This window comes from Varanus komodoensis, unplaced genomic scaffold (assembly GCF_004798865.1).
Source record: "Varanus komodoensis strain SLA01 unplaced genomic scaffold, ASM479886v1 scaffold1, whole genome shotgun sequence".
Classification (NCBI taxonomy): domain Eukaryota; kingdom Metazoa; phylum Chordata; class Lepidosauria; order Squamata; family Varanidae; genus Varanus; species Varanus komodoensis.
This window is the reverse complement of record NW_025335268.1, coordinates 32,879,267-32,899,893: the sequence shown is the minus strand read 5'-3', so window position 1 is coordinate 32,899,893 and position 20,627 is coordinate 32,879,267. Positions and strand designations below refer to the sequence as shown.

General features: G+C 40.1%; 2 protein-coding genes across 3 annotated transcripts in view; one reads left to right on the top strand and one right to left on the bottom strand.

Annotated features, from left to right (window-relative positions):
• The window catches only part of PRKN (parkin RBR E3 ubiquitin protein ligase), an 858,599-nt gene extending 844,807 nt beyond the window's left edge, over positions 1-13,792 (bottom strand). The window contains exon 1 of the mRNA XM_044421581.1: positions 13,571-13,792. Coding sequence (XP_044277516.1) covers positions 13,571-13,577 — 7 coding nt within the window. The 5' untranslated portion in view covers positions 13,578-13,792. The remainder of the gene's footprint in view (positions 1-13,570) is intronic.
• Positions 13,793-15,332: 1,540 nt separating this feature from the next.
• PACRG (parkin coregulated) overlaps positions 15,333-20,627 on the top strand; it is a 274,050-nt gene continuing 268,755 nt past the window's right edge. For both annotated transcript variants that reach the window (XM_044421645.1, XM_044421635.1), the window contains exon 1: positions 15,333-15,647. In XM_044421645.1, the coding sequence (XP_044277580.1) occupies positions 15,510-15,647 (138 nt within the window). In that variant the 5' untranslated portion in view covers positions 15,333-15,509. The remainder of the gene's footprint in view (positions 15,648-20,627) is intronic.

Here is a 20,627-nt window from a genome sequence, read left to right as displayed (position 1 = left end):
CTTTTAAGTCAAACACAGACAAATGTCAATACTAGCCAATCTTGTCCACATCTGCCGTCTTACATGCAAGGCAGTATAATCTATAGAAAGAAATTGAAAATACTTTACAGTTGTTATGCTTGTAGGAATAAAAAGCAACTCAAATCAATATCATCTGTCATTTTCCAAAAGCAGACTATTCTCTGAGCCATTTAAAGTATTCACTCATTTAGACAAGGATTTTAAAACATGCATAAAGATAAACAGTAATATATAAATAAAAATTTACTGGCAATATTTTATGATCATAATAAAGTCATAGGATAAAAATTAACTATGAACAAAATTAATATACAAGAGCTTAAAATACATAATAACCACTTAGAACTCACATGTCTAGGAAAACCAGCTGTTTACGCTTCTTCCAAACATATTTCTACAATGAATCTTACAAGATTTATGTATCCATAGCCCTATCCAAGAAGTGCCAGTGAAATTTAGACATCCAGCAATTTAAAAAGCCTGCTAAGTCTGGTTTCCAGAGCAGGCATCTTCAGCTGCTACCATTTGAACAGGTGCCTTTCCAAGAGGTAAGTTCCCAATTGTTCATCTAGCAATAAAAAGTCACAGTAGAAATATTTTATCTTTTTAAAATCTATCACACTCAAGTGATTGCTACTTTTCAAAACAACAATACTTGACAATCTTTATCTGAAGCTGGAGCGATTAAACAATGAAAGCATCACAGTAGCATTTTTTAAGTTGCACTACACAAATAATGTCTTTTTTATTGACTATTCTACTGTGATCACCTCAAACACATGTCATGAGGCTGTCTCTCAAGTTACAATCAGCACAGCTCAGGTATTCATTTTAACTGGTTGAAGAATGGGGTGGAGGGAGTGCTTTGAGAATCAAGCTGCCACAACTCTTATACAAAATTTCTGGCTGCCACTCACTAGCTTTGCAAGATGTGATCAGGCCTGCTTTCAAAGACTCGCTCCGCTGATTATAGACAGTCTTGTATTTTCTGAGAATTGTAGTTTTGGCAAAGAAAATCTGCAGTGGAATCCCTGCCGACAACTGTCACGTCTGCCCATCACCCAGGCAAGGCACATAATGTTCCAGGTGTGAATTCTGGCTGTTTTCCTCTTCTTGGTTATATGCACATAGTGCTGACAAAAAATATATCATAGAATGTGTTCTATTTTTAAAGGATCTCTTATTTTATTTCAGCTACCTGCTCTGAGTCTCCTGGATGAGTGGGTATAAAAACCAATCAAACCCCATTCAAACATATCAGTATAAGGGCTTTACAAACATGAAAATGCAAGTCCTCCCTTAAGCATCTTATATAGAGCATGTGTACCTTTTTTCATTTTTCCTGAATTAAACCAGAATTAATTGTTATTAGATGACACACCACCATAGCTAGAGACCAGTAGATCAGTCCAAAGTCCCTCAGATCCAACATTCAGTTACCAACAGCTGCCAGCATGACGTCAGGAAGCCTCCAAGCCAGCCATAAGACAACCACCATGTTCCCCAGTACCTGGCATTGGGACACACTGGGACTGAAGCTGAGTGGTGAGAACAGGTGCTTTCATGCAGAAGGTCTTTGGTTCAATCCTGGGTAACTCCAGGCAGGGCTCGCTCTTGCCCGAAACCCAAATGTTGCTGGCAAAGCATGCTGGCGACACTGGACTAGACAGACTAGATAAAGCGCTTCTTATGCCCTTTCTCGGAGCAGCATGGTTCCATTTAAATTATCACGGCTAATACTTCTGATGGAACTAAATTAATTAAGTTTGTCTAATCTCCTTTAAACTGATCTAACTCTCCATTTTTGTGTAGTGAATTCTATATTAAGTAGGTGTTGTGCAAAAGAGCACTTCCTTTTGTTGCCTGATTGGACAGCCAATCAACTTCAATGAACAACTCCAAACTCTAGAGCTGAGTCTTTTCCACATAATGAAGGAATGTAATACAATCCCTATTGCATTCTCCTCTGACTTATCTTTCGTCTAAACTTAATTTGAAATGCTCCAAATACAGTGCGAAAACTTCTCTACCACTCTTAATTATTTTCGTTCCAGATTGACAGCTTTTTAGGGGCAGATGGGCAACTCTAACTGCATTCAGTAGGCCTTCCCCAATCTGGTGCCCCCTGATGAGCTGGACCGCATGCTCCCTAAATCTAAATTTGCCTTTTCAGTCATGAGCTGTAGACCTGTTCTTAGAATAGTCATAGCTGGGTATATACATATTTTGTATGTATAATTGGCTCCATGTGTGTTTCGTGGATTATCAGGCATTTTTATATTGTTGCCTGCTCACTAATAGAAGGGGGGTCGGGGTGTACAATTTCTTCCAGTTTGCAATTTTGTTCCAGTTTGCAAATGTGCACTTGTGCAAGTATGTATTTCTGCAAATCTACTCCCAAGATTTAAAAAAAGAATTCACAAGTCCACAGAATTTATGCAACTCAAGAAACAGTCCACTGGAGAACATGCAGATTGAGTTTAAATAAATCCGAACTCATTTAGATCTGTTGCTAATTTTTCTGCCTATCCCTGCCATAGTTTGAAACATATCAGCACATCTGCAAAGAGGGATTTCTTGCAGCACATTCCACCAAGGATGGAATGAGATGGTAGAGTGTATGTCAAATGGCATTTATCCCATTTCCTCCTCTTCACAAGCCACAGTGGCTGAAAAAGGAGATGGACATGGCACAGCTAAATGGGGACAGGGGAGAAGAAATAACCCTTCTTCCCACCATGGTCTTGACAAATAACTTGTGTTACTTAACTGGGAAGCCCTCATTGCTCAATAGATGTAAGCTTCTGGATCCAGAAGGCCCAACCTCTTCATTTGACAATCAGCCAGGAGCCAAAAGTGAATTTTGCTGCCAATACCAATGTCTTCCCAATATATTGTAGAACATCCACAATATTCAGATTTCTTTTGTGGTGTGTTTGAGTAGACAACTACCTTAAAAATGAAATATGTGTTTGAAGTCAAAACACAAATGGATTATCCTATATATTTTGCCATGTTATTTTCAAGTAAAACTTCAACTGCCATATTTTGAAGCAGATGGAAGTTAGGCAGTGCAATTTAATGAGTGCATTTAATAGACACACTTACCCAAAGAAAAATAATGTTGTGGAAAATGTCCACTACTTAAGAAATACGCACATAAGATCTGGGTGTAATTGCAACAAAGCTCAAAGTGCCTTAATTTTCAAGTAATGATGTACAGCAATTCAATATGTATAACAGTTTCATTTAAAATGAAACAAAGAACACTAATATTTTTTTACTTTATTTCCCCCTTCTGTTACATCTGTGCAAATGAGTAAATTAAGCTGCTCCATTTAGAATGTGCTTCATCTTGCAATGTTTGCCTCTTCATATTCATATTTAGAAATTAAGATTTCAAACTATACATTCAACTTTCTAATTTTCCAACTTCATACTGCAATGGTTTATAGCCAGTTGGTTCTCATATTCCAGTTCAAGGAATTGATATAAACAGCTCCAAATTCAGTATTTCCAAAATGAAAAAAGGGATAACAGTAATATAAGCATTGATAAATGCTAGCACATGTTGTCAAGAACTTTTAAAATGAGTGACAAGATAAATAACTGTAGCTATGCAAGTCCCCAGAATCATTTCACTTTTATTAAGATCAGCAAAACTCAGGTATTTTTCACCATGAAAATATGCACACCTTATGGCCCTGTATAGATGCCAGCATGGGGCAGGCAGGAAGAGAACTGCAGACGGTTGATATCAACAAGGACATGTACAGAGGGAAGAGTGTAAATCATGCTAATGTATAGGTCAGATGATGGCACAGATAGGAATGTGAAACCAGGCCTGGGGAAGGAACATTTCATCCAGCCCACTGGGGACCCTGGAATGGCAACAAGTGACTCCAGGGCACCTTATCTGGATTACATTTTGCCCAGAACATAGACAGCGGAAGAGTTTTTCTACTCATTCCACATGGCTGCTTTGCGCCTGCCTTTTTGCCTGCCCTGCAGCTTTCCTTGCAGATATAGCTGTCATTTGGAAGTAAGAGCAGGGATCTCTCTGGAAGGGAAAACAAAAAGTCACAAAAAACACACTACAGGGCAGCATCCATTGCTGTCCCCATGTTAACAGGTCCCACTATTAGCACAACAGGATGCTCAGAAGACGTTCATTTCTAGAATGAGGCAGGTCAGCAGAAGTCCAAGAAGGAAGTCCCTGACCTTTCCAGATCCAGACATGAGAGAGTTGTCCAAACAATGGATTCCATTAGGATTTACAGAAACAATGGGAGTGCAGCAACAGTACTGGACATTGTCACTGTGCCCTATGAAAGATCCAAAACAACCAGTCAAGGGTGCGGTTGAGATGTCCTGGAACTCATTTTGCTTGGGGGTGTCTGCCAAGGTAGTACCCCCAAGTTAAAAACATCAGAGTCTTGACAAGTCAGATGCAAAACTCAAGGAAGCTGATGTCACTTTTCTTGTTCATCTGTTGTATTTTTAAAATTATAATGAAAATTGAAGAAGAAATTACCTGAACAACATAAAGGAATAAGTTCATAATATATTCAGATGCCAAAGGGGAACTTAGACCTTACCCAAGTGTGTTCCAAATATTGTATGTACAATAACAACCAACCAGAGAAATGTTCAGTTTAAGAAGCTCATCCCTGCATACAAGAAAGTTTTCAGAAAGTATCTCAAGGAATAAACCACATGACTTACAGAACAGGTACATTACTGGAAGGATATTGCAAAGTTCTTAATGCCCTTTGCAAACTTCATATGCTTAAATGGAGTCATGCAGCCAAAGGCCTATTATATGCTTTGAAATTGTGGGTTTAAATGGTATTCCATTTCAGCACTTGGTATTTAATTTTGCTTGTGCTGCCTACCTGTATGGATACAAACATGGGTGAGCAGCAGGGAGGCTGCCGTTATAAGAAAGGAGGACATAAAACATAAGCATCACAAAATCAAGAGGCAAATGAAGGAACTCATCTCTGCCTTCATTAGAACTAGAGAAAACAGATTGTGCTCATCTTGCTTGGGGCCAACAACCACATTGTGTGGAACTCAGCCAGTCTCTGTCACACAGCTCACTTAGGAGTTTTGCTATGTTAAGGAATGAAGCAGATGGAAAATTTTCTTCCAACAAGATAATTCGGGAGGAAACTGTTAGAAGCACTGGGAAAAAGTTTTTAGCTTAATCTGCTATTTTGAGTGATTAAATTGGGGAGAAGGACGAGCAAGAAGAGGAAGGAAGAGCCAAATAAAAACTGGGTTAAAGTCAATTATGGCTGCCCACCAGCGGAAAATACAACATTTGAGGAACAGATTCCCCTTCCCCTGCAGCCGCTTCAAATCAGGGAGCAGGGGCCCTTTGGAACAGATGTATAGGGATTGTAAGAATGCAGACCGGAGGGAATGAAGGAGAGTCCTGTTGCACAGGTGGAAACCTATTCATATGGCATCACATTTCACTTGGTATTGCAGAAAGAGAAACATTCAAAAAGAAAACATAATCCCAAATGATTGTTTCTAATATTTAAGCTCTGGCAGGTCTAAATACAAGTGATTATATTATCCTTGTTTCCTCAAATCCAAATAGGGAGATCCACACACATTAGCAGGTATCTTACACATATAACAGCTTTGTTTCTTATTCAGCAATACACCATTGGAACAACTCAAACATTAACCTATTCAGGCTATGCCACTGGTTGCTGATTAATTTCATGCTAGGACTCACTTTTATAGTCTGGCCCAGGATTGCTGCAACAGCACCTCATGTTCTGCCCTTATCTTTAAGATATGGGCAGTGCTTTAAAAAAAAAAAGTGCCGGAACTCATGTCTTGGGGTCACACTTTTACACAATGGTCGCCACCGGCAGTAAGCACTCAACGTGTGACCACACGACCGATCCCAAGCCGAGCAGCGTCCCAAGCCGAGCAGCGCCCTCACCATCAGCGCCGTCAATCAGTGCTGACACACAAGCAGCTCGCAGGCACTATGTTAATGATTTTTGCCGCCAATGTGCTACGTCCGACAGGGCGATTCACAATCACTTGGAAAAATCTGTCGAAAAAAGGTGCCGGAACGCTGTTCCAGTGCGTTCTATGACAAAAAAAGCCCTGGATATGGGTATGACAACCCACTGGCCATTCTATTAAGGTACCATTAGTGACCTAGGTACAGGGCAGTTTGCATAGGCAAACACTCTTAGCTTGATTTTTGTAAGCAGAATTAGGGGTGGGGGAAGAACAGTGCACCTCGCGTAGGCTGCTGCCCTGTTCTGCTTGTGCCTGCCCCCACCATCATTTGACTAGCACAAATGGGTGAGAATTTTGTCTGATAATTTACAAAAATTCCCGAAGTACTTCATGCCTGAGAAAAAGTTAGTTGAGATATTAAAAATCTAGATCTGGAAAAAGTGAAACTGACAGATTTGTTTATTTATTATTTATTTATTTAAAACATTTTTATGCCGCCCCATTCGCCGAAGCCTCGGGGCGGCTTACAACATAGATTTGTCCCAACTAAGATCTCACTGCAGCCACAAAGCCACTGAATGGCCCTAAATTCTGAGGCTGGAGAATGCTAAAGCTTGCTTTCAGCTGGGAATATATAAGTAGTTCTGTGATGAACCGATCCACACTCTTGCACTCAATCTAAGGTGCTGCTGCATACCTTCGAAAGTATGACCCCTTACAAACACTTAGCCCCCATTATGTTGTCACGTTTGCTCCATATTATCTTAGTACCTAAAGTAGAATAATCAGCAGCAAAGAATATATGTTTTTGCAATCATGCTGAGATTCTGGAATGACCTCACAGTAAGGTCAAGTACTGTTTGTTTTTGATGGCATTCTGAGGTAGTCACAAACATCTAATTTGCATAGCCTTGGGCAATTAAGAGGAATATGATGGCCATTGGGATATAACTTTTATTGGTAGACTGGATATTGTTGCTCTTGAAAAGGAATTATTATTTCATTTTAATGTGTGTTTTAATAATTGGTTTTGGTCCTTTTTAAAATTGTAAACTACTTTGGATTTAGCAAAAGGGATACGTAAATGCCTTTTAAAAACTATTTAGGGATATTTAAATATCTTGTATAATAGTGTAATTTGAACCACAAAATCATTTTGAGATACAATTCATTCAGAGACTATTTCTGCACAAAGACAAGCTATACCTTTTGACTATATTCAATACTTTTGTGGAAAAGGTTTAAATAAAACTTTAAACCTGTGTCCCCATTTTCCTTATACTGATACCAATCCTTGTAAACTTGATTGATGTTAGTATCATAGAATTATGGATAACTATCAATTTAAATACCATTCTGTGGGATTAAAGAGAACAACTAAGGTAGGACTCAGGATTCCAAGGCCACAACCTACACATTGCTAAGTCTTGGGCCCATCAAGAGCATTGAGTGTCCATTCATACCAATGGAAAGATTTTTTTTTTTCAGCTTAATTGCCAACCAGCACATGATTTTCAGGAGAAGTTACATTTGTGCAAGGAAAGTTTAACTCTTTCTCCCTATATACCCCTCCTCTCAAATCCCTCTCCCCGCACGGCAATTAAACTAAGCAATAAGTGTTTCCATTGATGCCAATGAGTAGTGACCCCCACCTCCAACTTTAATTGTCAGTCAGGTAGGATTTCCCAGAGAACTGCAGGTAAAGAGGGAAAAGTTAACAATCCTAACACATCGTCTCCCACACATGGTAATTCACCCTGGGTTCCTAATCATTTAAGAGCCTAGGAATGTCCCAAGGTACAACACTGCTGAATGACCGGAGTGGAGCTGCAGAGATCAAATGACAGTGCGTCCAGTTGCTAATGACAGTGTTTTTGTCACCAAAAAGTATTTCCATAGTAAACGCCATTATTTTGCATTCAACCCTGCAAAATAAATCTTCATATTGACCCAAAGCTTTACCCTTAGGCAAATATAAACATCATCTGAAAAAATGAAGGAAGAACTTATATCAAAGCAAGAGGCATTTGCATTGACCATAAGCATTTCCCCCTAATCTTTGCCACTGTTAAAACACTTGAACAATCACACACAGAGCACTTTTTACATTATTGTAAAGAGGAACAGAACTTGTTGCTTGGCTAACTCTTTTAACAACACGGCTTTAAATAGAAAGCCACTCTTACTGGTCTGGAATGTCAGAAACTCATTTTGATAGCAAATTCAAATATTCTCCATGATTTCTAATATGAACTACCATATGGTATCTAAGGCACTGTATCCTGTTTCAACACTGTTATATCAGGGAAAAATAAAATGCTATTTATTATTGTTAATATTCAGGAGTCATCCACGTTGCCTCAGTGGCACTTAAAATATATGACTCCACTAAAAGGGTCCAAAGAATGTATAAATATATTTATGCCAGGTGGCAAATCAAAATAGGATATCCAAAATTCTAGAATGAATAGCAGAAAAAGAATAATATAGAGAGCCAACACAGCAATTGTTAGCTGTGAGTCAAGTTGCCTGTGCAAATCTCAACTAAGCCAAAACGAGCACTGTGTGACTTTGGACAAACACCAACTCTCAGCCTACCCTATGCCACAGGCAGGGGTGTTTGAAAATAAAATGAAGACAACAACCATGTAAGCCACCTTGAATTCCCTGCAAGAAGAAATGGAGAAATATACTTATAACAATACATGAAGCAAATGCTGCTTTTCAGCTGCATACTGAACTCCAGTCACTCAAGCAGGTCACAACATAACATTAATTAAATACGAATCAATATACAAAGCAATTTAATAAAAATGTAAGAAAAATTATGGGGAACAAAATGAATATTAAAAAGAAAAACATTTTTTCACCCTCCCTCCGAAGGATAGGAAGGAAGGAGTAAGATGACCCTTCCAAGGGAGTAGGTAACCTAGCCCATGCCAACCTTCCCCTTGTTAGACCACAACTCCCACCTTTCACAGCTTTACTAGCTGTGGATGATGGGACTGCTGTTCAAAATATATGGAGGACACCAGGTTGGGGTACTGATCTAAGCCTCACCTTTGAGAAATCATCATTTTGTATGGGCCCACCATCAGTCCCACCTGAGGTGACACAGTGCAAAGACTCCACAGGTGATTTTAACAGAGTAAGTGCTGATTATCAGTATGAAGTAATGCTAAGAGGATAGATTAAAATCACATAATTGAAAAAGAACTGCACAGTTATAAGAGCATGATAAAGATATCTGCATTTATAACTAACACTTGCTTTTAAGAAAAATCTCTACCAAGCTGAAAATCATGTGAATATTCCTCATCTTTGCTTTGTCCTGTAATTTGTTTTTTTGTGATGGTGAGGAAAGAGACTAGCATTAATTTGAAAAGGCTGGATCAATGACAATCAAATTTTTAACATTAAGTTTCAGTAATCCGGTTATGAAGCTTTTAGTGATATTGTAATTATTCTGAAATCTTGAACATATGTTCCCACTGAATGCAATCCATAGATGGTACCAAATCAGGAAGGGCAAGAAATGCAAACATTACATATAGCCCAAATTAGTTCAGGTTATTAGAAAATTAAAATGCAAAGAGTACTCTTTGGTGGTGGAGAGTGCATAAAAGTCATGCTGACAACCAGAAGCAGAATGAAGTCACTGCCCCACTGATCTTAACTGCTGTCAGCAGGGGGAATCCTGGCTGAGGAAAATGGCAGTCATATTCAGAAGCAAGGGAGAAAAGTAGAGGAAATTTTTACTTGGGAAGAGGGGCTGGAGAAAATCAACCATCATGAATCTGCAGATCAGGGATGTCTCCAGTCTGCTCTTATTAGAACAGTAATTTGATACTTGCCCAGTTGATTGACTGAAAGCAAAAAAAGAACAGTACGGATTTGATTTGTCATGTTTGCCCCAGTCTCAACGGACATACAAAGCAGCATACAAAATTGAAGACGATGGAAAAAACAAGACCAATCAAAATTACTAGTTTAAAGTGAAAATCCAATCTAGGCCAGAGACTACAAATGATAGATTGCATACTCTTGGTAGTAAAGAAATCGGTAGGCAACAGACTGAGGCAATGCGACAAAAAAGTTTCTAGGTCTAAATTTTAGAAGCTGACTGGGGATTTCAGTCACTTACTGCAGCAGTGGAATCTGACAGCCTGACCCTGCTACTGGTTCCTTACTTCAAAGAACAACTTACTTACTAAGAATGTAATACCAGAGGAGGAATGATTTCTAGAAAGAAGGTGCTGGTGGCTAAATTAGCCAAATGGTAAGGAGCAGTGTTGAAGTGCCAGATTTCACAAAATAATTGCAATTCAATAGCCTTGAGCACAAATAGGCCTGGGCCAGTATCTATTGTTCCAGGGCTCAGATGGATTCTTCAGAGACCAAAATATCCACTGGTGCCAATGCAGGGTTTTCTCCCTTATTTGCAGTAAGAGGCTCAATTTCAAGGGGAAGTATTAATGTATCCTTATGCTGAAGAAACCCCCAGCTCTTCCATCATGGCAATTCAGGTGGAGGGAAAGCTTTGCCCACTTGTTGGGGATTATCTGGAGCAAGGTGCAAATTCACTGAACATTATATTGCTGATTATGAGGATGAGAAATGAATCATCTGGCTTTGCCCCCTGTGAAATTTAAATAAGACCTGGTAACCATTTCTGCATTTGTATATAAAGATTAAAATCAAGATATGGAAATATTACATAGATTTATGTTCTGTGGGCCTAGGGGAGGGAGCATAAATATATTTTAAGAACTCAGCAACACCCCTGAACTAACTGATTCTTTTATTTATTTATCGATTTATATCCTGCCTTTTTCCTACATAGGGATCAAGGCAGCTTACATCTCCTCCTCCATCTTATCCCCACAGCAACAACCCTGTGAGGTAGGTTGGTCTGAGAGTCTGTGACTGGCCCAAAGTCAGCCAGTTGGCTTCATGGCTGAGTGGGGACTAGAACCCAGGTCATCTGCGTCCCAGTCCCATGCTCTTAACCACTACACCACACTGGCTTCTTTGATTATGAACCTCTAGTAATACCAGAAATGCTACTCATGTCTATTTCATGTCTGCTCTCACTTTTTTCCTTCAAGAAACTCATGGTGGCTTATATAAACCTCCACCTCATTCACAGCTTATCCTCACAAAAACCCTGTGAGGTAGCTTAGGCTGAGTCTGGCCCAAAGACAGCCAGTGAATTTTGTGGCTAAGAGGGGGAACTAAAACCCAGATCTCCCAGATTCCAGTTCAACACTGGCTCACTACTCTTGGTAGTATAAAATTTAGCTGGAGACATATGTACTTGTGTTTCAGAACCTATTAGTGTGTATGATTGTTCAGAAGAGATTAATTACAAAGCTGGAAATTTGATTTAAATGGACTACTTAGATCAAGCCACTACACACATATTGATAAAGTTTCAATTAATATAAAATATTCCAGATAGGCAATATTCTTCACTGTTGTCCAGAAGGCTAGTCATACTTCTACCTTGGAAAAGAGTATAAATGAGCAAACCAAAAATCTAAATTCTGTATTTAAGTGTATGCAGTTTTCACATAATTTCCTGAACAACAGAGAACACACATGCACACAAAAAAGGTTGTTTTTTTATTGAAAGCCAGACTTTGTAGAAATTCCTTCTAGCATGAAAAATAGTAGATCCAAAATAAAGACAGTCAATAAAGAGACAAAGCCCTCACATAATATTTACAGGGGTCCAAAGGTGAAAAAGCCCCACAGATTGCACTGATAAACTTAAGTTTCAAAAAATATCAGTTGTTCAACAGGCCAACAAAGCACAATCTCATATTGTGTATGTATACATGTATACAAACGCAATATAGAAGCAAACAAATATCACTAAGCAATATTCACTATTTTATGAATGTTCTCCACACCATTTAATTCACAACAAGTCAGCACCTGCAAATAGATAATCCACCAAATACCTTCAAAAACACATTTACATGTACCAAATATTTTTTTAAAAGTTACCATGGAAGAAGCACAAGGAAATAGTACGTCTTATTTGAATAAACAATGTTATATAGAACCCAAAATAACAGAAATTGAACCAAGAGAAATTGCTACGTGGCTGAGGATAGAGCTTTAGGATATATAAATAAGGAATATAGGATTGGTGTTATCTAGAGGCACAATCCAAGTTAAACTAAAACTCAGTTATTTTAATCAGTTTAGGCATGCCTACACTACAGTATCACACATACTTTCCTGGGAGTAAATTTCATTGAACATGATAGGATTTTTTTTTCTGGGTAACCTGGCATAAAATCATTTTTGATTTTTTCTTGTGCATTGACCAATCAGTTTAGGTCTGCCTATATTTTGCAGTGATGCCTTGCAAGTTAGAGAAAATGGGGTAGTATCGGATGCAATTGTGGGGTCAGATATGCCCTCTTAGTTTCAGCCTTCCTCTACCTGGCACACTCCAGATACATTTGAACACCTATTATGCACCCAGCAGGCTATACTGAGTAGGATAATGGGAACTGTGGTCTAAATATATCTTATAGGGTGGTTAGTTAATTTAGAGAGGCAGGCAGCAAGTGACAATTTTCCCATATGAGTGTGCTGTGACCAGGCACAGAGTGGGCGAAAACCAATTGTGTTTAAGAATCCGCAACAGAAGCGACCTCTGAGCTAAAAGCCTCTGTGTTCCTAAGTATCATGTTCCTAAATAGCGCAGATCTCTCAAACACACCTTAAGGCCCTAGGGTGCTCTCTGAGTGCTCCTGACTTTAAGTGGGCAACCCTATGCTTAAGTGGAACTCTTTTACTGAAATCTTATTCCTTCTGAAAAGATTAGCTGCATTGTATATATTCTGCCCACCACAGTGCCAACATGAGCAAGAAGCAGTGAGAACAGCAGCTGGCTTCTTTTGCTTTCACGAAGTCCCTCTGCTCCCTTCCACCCACTGAGGCATGCCGTGAAGGGGAGGAGAGCTGGTTATTTACTGTTCGATCTGCTCTCCCCACCAGCTGCACACTGCCTGCTTTTCCTTCCAAGCAAAAATGGCAATGACTAAGCATATTTAAACAAACAAAAAAGTCTACTTAATCCAAGTGTTTTCCACCTTGGTGTTTTGGAATGCAACTCCCAGATTCTGAGTACTGAGAGGGCCTGATGGAGTTATAGCCCGAAACATCTGGTGACGTATAATTTGGTCTGGAGGTCCAGGTGAAGCGGTAAGAAAGAAGGCAGCGTCCAGTGGGCTGAGTTCTGGACAGGATTGTGATTCTGTCCCAATTTCTCGCAGAAAGCTAAGTGTTCCCTTTCCGACTAGAGTCGTCTAAGTCAGATGCATAGCACAGGGCTACCTAGATGGACCTCATAAGCTACGGGATCGTGTGTGCGCACGCGCGCGTAAGCACAAAGGTTAGGATACACGGCAGGTGAAAGGAATGCACGACTGCACCGTTTGGCAAGCATTGGGAGCAAGCTCGCTCCCCCCGTCCTTTTCCTTCTCCATCTATCAAAGGAGAAAAAGGAGGGAGCCTACATCCGGGTGTCACTCACCTATCATAGTCAGCGGTGACAAAAGGGGCGCTCACAAACCTTGCCCTGTCCACACTCGCAGCTCAAACGCTAAGCCCCAAAATACAACGCTCCCTGCAGGCCGGTAGAACTTCAAACGAAATGCTGCGCAAGCGAGACCAGTCTGGTTGCAGTGCATTGTCGGAAATGTAGTTCTTTCGCTCTCCCTCACCGGACCACAACTGATCCTTCACTATCGCTTGTATGTGTGTCATGTGATCAGAACAACCCAGTTTCCGGATGTGGATGTCGCTAGAGGTACGATAATTTGTTGCAGGTGAAAAAGGTAACTGAATTGCTCTGATCAGTACAAGAGAGGGTTATAAGTAGGTGCTATCTCACTACCATATTGTCCTAGATGGGTTAGAATAACTGCTCTCATCTTTATGTGGTGAGCGCGTTGAACATTGTGTCCAGCTTATTTCACAGGCATGGAGCCGAGTAGGGTCTCTCTCTCTCATATAAACTACTTTCAGTAAAAGTATATTTATACCAAGCGAATTAAACAATTTTTACTCAGAAGTAAGTTCGACTTGAGTTTCATAAGACTTATAAAAATACGCTTCTAAAACATCGGATGTGAATTCAAAAACACTTTCGATTATATCTGAAGTGACTTTCATAAGACAGGATTTATTATCCTAGCTAGCTTGTCTTATAGCAGCTGCAATTTTATTTTGTATTAGACCCACTCATTTTAAAATGTGCAAACTGTCAAAGCGATTTTCATTTTAAGCAGGTGTGTTCCAGGCGCGAAGAGAGAAAAAACTACGGTTTCTTATTTACAGAATGAGTCATTATCCTTTGCATCTAAGGCGATGTTAAAACCGAAAAAATTACACCAGAGCCCCTGCAAACAAAACACAACAAAACAGTAACCAAGCAGAAGGAAACACACACACACACACGGGGCGGGTACGATGTCGCTAGAGGTACGATAACTCCGCTTGCTGCTTTTGTTGCAAAGGGGAACGAGTCCGCCTTTTTTCAATGGAGAAGATTTTCCAGAAATCATGCATGGAATTGCATCAAATATTACTTTCATAATTGGTTCAGTCTCAGAACTTTGAGTTTAATAAGGAGAACAAAGTAAATACATAGTTTGATATTGTTTTTTCATAAAAAAACAAGCAAAAACTACCGGGCACAGCCGGCTATACTGGGACGTGCTGGATAAGTCGTTGGCTGCTGTGAGAGCGTCTCAAGGAACCTACATGTGTATTCGTCTTCTTCCCCGCAGCATAGAACCCCATTAACCATCTCCGCATGGATCCAGGAGCAGATAGATTTTATTCATTATGCAAGAACAGCCTACTTCTGATCATTTTCCCTTCCCCTAGGTAAGCGTAGGACCCTTCCGCAGCAAGTGAAGCTGAACCAGGGCAAAATGACTGCAAAGTGAGCTACTGAGCATGCTCTGCCCTCAGCCTACGTACTATTCCCGGTTTTCACAGCCTCTGCCTCTTTAACGCGCTTTTCCTGCTATTGAATTATGTAGACCCGCCCGCTTAGTTCCTTCCTACTCTCTCGATGTGGGCGCTGGGAACGCTTTCTGTAACCGAGGGCGAAAAAAGAAAAAGAAAGGAATGTCGGCTGTTGCTACTGAGCATGCGCAAGCGAATTACGCCTGCTCAGTGGCGTCAGCGTACAGGGCGGAATTCTTACCGGCTAGTTGTTGATACGTTGCCTAGCAACCGAGTCCTCAGAAGCGAGGTGGTGCTGGGAACAGGCAGCTCTTCCCCCTCCCACCCCATCCCTCCTCTCCTCTCCCCGATCCTACACAGACGCCCGTACTGGGCTAAGCCGGGAGTTGGCGGGGGGCTAATGCAGAGGGACGGAATTTAGGAGGCGGCTCCGTTTCCATTGCTTTCGTCCCCAAATTACTCTTCGGCCTTGAGTTCAAATCCCTGCTCCTGTGAAGATGGTGGCAGAGAAAGAGGGCTTAAACCCGTACAGAGACAGACCCCCACAACTGCAGGAGCCGCTGCGGCAGGCCAAAAGAACCAAGAAGCAGGTCAGCGATGGATTCACCATCAAAGCCATGATGAAAAACACCGTGGTATGTGTGACTCCGGTTATAACCTCTCAGCTCATTTGGTTTCATTCACTGACATTACACTGGGAATTAATGGGCTGCCTAGTTTGTGAGGGGTTGGAGAAGGGCCAACACGACCGTTGCACGGGGTGGGCATGATTGGCGGAGCACGCCTCTCAAACGCTCTGCCCCCTACGAGGGCGCACGTCATTTATGTCACACTTTCAGTGCCATCCTCCCAAATAGCATCGTGATTGCACAAAATCACACTGCAAACCACAAAGTGAGACAATAAGAAACATTTGTAAGAAACAATTATTTAACTGTAATTATGATTATCTAGATTCATAGATGATCAATACTGCTCTTCTTTCCCTAAGAGTATCTCTTTTCAAAAAACAAAAAACCAGGGTGGTGGTGTTTTTTAGTTGTTGAGTTTCAGATTAACATGCCCTCAATATATCTCTTTTCTACATTCCTGCTTTTTAAATGTTTTATGTGTTCCATTGTGAGCAGAGGTCTTATCTTTAGACACAAAGGTTCCCATTCAAATTATTTCCAGGATTATCAAATCTAAAGAACAACAAAACTCTGGTTTTAGTTAGTTACCACTATTTCTCACATGAAATCTTATGCGCACAGATAATTATAATTTCACAAACATGGGTAAAACTGCTATGCGCCTTCACTGGTTTAGGAGTTTTATGTGCATTACTTCAAACGTTGTGATAATTAGAACAAACATGTAGAAACTTACAGTACAATATGCATATTTACTCAGAAGCAAGTTCCATTGTGATCAACTGGGCTTCCACTGTACTAACACCACAGTGCTATGTGTATTCAGACATAACACCCACCTTGTTCAGGTGGGTTTAGTCTCATCTATTATTTCCTGCCTGTGTCTGAAGTCAGTAATTAACAAAGTGGGCCTAAGCACATTTACTCAGAAATAACTCCGACTAATTTCAGCAGGACACACTCTAAGAGTGCCCAGGGTTGCAGTCTTACACAGTACATTTACCATCTCTGCTGTGATCCTGTTCTTGTTTTCTCCAGTTTTTTTCACACAATCCCATGTATCACTATTCCACGGAATCAATAACGTTTAATATCAAAGAAAGTCAGTTTAGGATTACAGCCCCAGGTTGCAATCCACACACCTGCCGTCTCCGCCAGCAAGCTTTCTCATTGTCAGCAAACTTCACCCATATGGGCCGTTCCTCCTATTATTATTTTTCCAGTGGGACCCTTTACCACTGCTGCCAGTGGCAAAAGAATTCTTATGAAGATTCTCATTAAATGTAGTCCAAGAATTATATGCCTCTGCCTGAGACCTTATGAGCTACAAGAATATAGGCTTGCTCAATGCAACACTAATTTTCATGCCAAATGTTTTTGGGAAAGCAGCACCATAGCTGTTTTTAGCATGGCCAGTGATTCTTAGGCAACAGCTTGCATCAAACAAGTGTCCTTAGCAGCTGGGAAGAAAATTAAATTGAGTGAAGGCTGCTTGTGCAGAGCAAATACATAGGCTGCATCCATTCCAGCCCTTACTCAGGAGTAATATAGCTGAAGTAATTGAAACTATTTTGAAATATCTGATTTGTAGCTATGATGATCAATTCACAATCTATCAATTTTACAGCAATCTCTTTGACTTTAATATGCCTGTTCTATTTCAGATAGATTAATGATCTGAAGTCATAGCCAAAGAGAAGCTTCAGAGCAGAGCTACACTTATTTCAAACTTCAAGTCCTTGGAGGAAAGTTGGTTGTGATTGAAAGAGGGCTTGAAGGAATCATATAATAGTTTCCAAATGCTAGGATAGCCAGATCTTGGTTGAGATTCATTGGCTGTGGTTTTAGTAGCTCTAGGGCACCAAGTTATTATGGGGAATGTTGTCTCTACCATTGCTGCTAGAGTACATTTTTGCCTCATCCTCTTCTGCTAGCTTTTTAGTGCTATAATGGGCATTATAAGTGCAATGAATTATTTAATTATTAGAATAATCACAGTATAATTTAATTAGTATAATCACAGAAACCTAATACATAATTCGATAAACAATAATGTTCTTTATATTAGATACGTGTTTGTATATTCTTTGAGAAAATAATGGAAAAATGCTGCACAAAATTGTATAGCCTCTCCCAACAATAGTGCAATCCTCAGGAAATATTGAATTTGCACAAGTAGTTTGGCATTAATGCATTGTTCAGATTCATACCTTATTGCCCTGTGATAATTGTATTTCTTAGATAGAATACATGTCAGACAATATTGTACTTTGTCACAATAAGGGGATTGTCTTAAAAGATCTTTAATTTTTTACTTAAAATCCTTAGATTGCTGGCTATGTTTGAATACTCAACAAATACGCCATTTAGGATATTTTCAATAAAGACACTGGTGCTGCATAGCTAAAAGAAATCATATAGCAGGAAAAATTGATAAAGAATCAAGTGTTTCATCTATAGCGATGCCATTTTCAGAATCCTACTTTTCAGAAATGAAAGAGTGATCACAGGCTAAATGTCTGCAATTAAAGTTTGATATTGCAGTCTTATTGTTCTGTAACTTGATCTTACTTTTCTAAACTCTGTCATGTATGATTAGCAAGGAGATAGTAAGTTGTTCACCTGCTGAGACCCTTCAGGATGCAATTTGCAGGAGTTTTCCATTTCAGGAACAAGCCATCATGTGTTCTGTGATAAGCTTTGTGTTACTACAGTTTCAGGTAACACAAAGACCTTCAGGAAAACTAGATAGGTCAGGTAGGAAAAAAGTCTGGAGCAAGTCTATAAAAGCTATCTCAGCACAAGTCTGAGCAACAAGGGGGTTTGTTGTTGTATGCTTTCTAACAGGCTGCTTCTACTTTATGAACACCTCCAGCTTGGTAACAGCTGGACCTGATGGTGAGAATTTAGAGATTACAAAGTCTCATATTAACAATACATTCTAACCCTTAGGTTTGAACAGAGATATTTTAAAATGCATTAGCAACTGTTGCTGAAGGATGCAGGAAGTATATTTTCTTCTAGCAGTGGATACAACTGTAAATACTCAATGTATCCTGTTCCTCCAGTGTTCTTTTCGCTGCTACAGTTTGCTGTGGGGCAGAATTACAACAGGCAAGGGAGGAAACTAAGCTAAGGTGAGGTGTATCAGGTAAACGTTTGCCTGAGATACCTTCAATTTCAGATTGAGGACCCACTTAGGACTTGCGTCTGGACAATGACAAGACTAGGGGGCAAGATCTGTGCTTTATAAGTTCAGGTTGCCCAGTCAATTTATACTCTTATGTCTTGAAAAAAAGAAAAAATAATCCTGCCAAGATGAGTCAATTTAGGATTATCAGAAATGAAGATGTACAGGAGTATGTTTGTTCTCTTTGCTTACAGAGATGATCTGTAAAGTTTTTCTAAGGGATGAGTAGAAATGAGACTGAGCTAAACCATGTATAATAATGTTTTCCTTTCTAAGTCAAAGGCCAAAGTTCTTATTTATAAAAGTGGAACAAATTGCTAGATTGTCAGGCTTTACTTTAGCTAAAAGCTTTTCCAACCTGTTATTTCACCAACTAAACTGATACCTGAAATGTTAGGGGTTGTTGTTCTTGCTTTGTGTTGGTGGGGAAAGTGGTAGGGAGAAAGGCTTTTAAAACTGTTTCAAGTGTATCTGTGGGACCAAGTGTCATAAATCATGGTTTGACCCCCAAATACTTTGTATGTACAAGAACTAGAACTCTGAAGCTTTCAGAAGGTAGAATTTGTGGCTGAAGTAGTTTTGCTATTTGATAGGATGTTCACTACTAGAACTATCTATGATGGAAGAATGTTTAAAGCCATAAATGTGCCAAAAGCTTATCAGTGCAGGAGATTTTTGAGATAAGACTATTGATGGAACTTAATTGAAATCAAAAGACTGAACTTGAAAAAAGACTACATAGAAAGAACAGATTTCTAAGAATATGTGTAGAGGAAAACAACAGAAGAGACAACTATCAGCTGATTCAGGAGATTATTCTCTCAAGGTATTTTAGTGCCCTGCTACCACCACTGTCAGTTCTGACAGCATAGAATGCATTCAAGATTAAAAGAATGAGATACACTTGGGTTGGAATCCTATATACATGCACATATATACTTGTCTAGGAGTAAGGCTGCTTGATTGCAATAGGACTTACTTCCAAGCAGAGATGTGTGCATACTGTAACAGCTGGGTTATGCCACAAATCCTAAAGAAAGCGTTAGAAAGCAAAGCACTAGGAGATGCTCTTGCCTTCATGGTAGCATGAGAATATGGAACAGGAAATTTTGGGAGTGGGAGAGGGAGAGGGACTGGTATCGGTATCCTGAGTGGAAGTGTCTGATTTCACTTCCTGTCTGAGTTGTCAGTGGGCTGGTCCCCAGCACCATCATGAATCAATGAGATTTGATTCAGACTCAGACAAATCAGTTCATATTCCACCTTTAGAAAACAGATCAGGTATCTTGAGGGACCGTTTCCTCAAGCAGACAGCATAGCTGTGTTTGTGGAAGTGGCTGAAATATGCCTAGAGAATGGATTTTAAAACATGTATGCAGGGTAAAGGGAGTGCTAACAACTGTGAACACTCAGAGTGGGGAAACAAATACAGGGTGCAATCCTAAATGACCAGGGGAAGGGGGTTTCCCTGAGTCTTGGCACCTTTCCCTTCACAAACATAAATGTCCAGTGTGTGAGCACCTGCTAGCTTGCTCGTCCCCCTGCCGCCAGAGACCATGGCATCTGCCTCTGCAAGTCAAGGTAGCAAGCCCATCAGGAAGTATGAGGAGTCACTGAAAGTCAAGTGTCATCATCCTGCCTGCTTGCCTGAACTTGCGAAAGGAGTGACTCATGGGGATAGCTGACTGCCAAGGAACTGCTACAGCAGCTCTACCCGTTGCCTGCTTTCCTCCCTGCCTACTGCAGCCACCCAGACTGTCTCACAGCAGCACCTCTGAAGAGGAAAAGGTAAA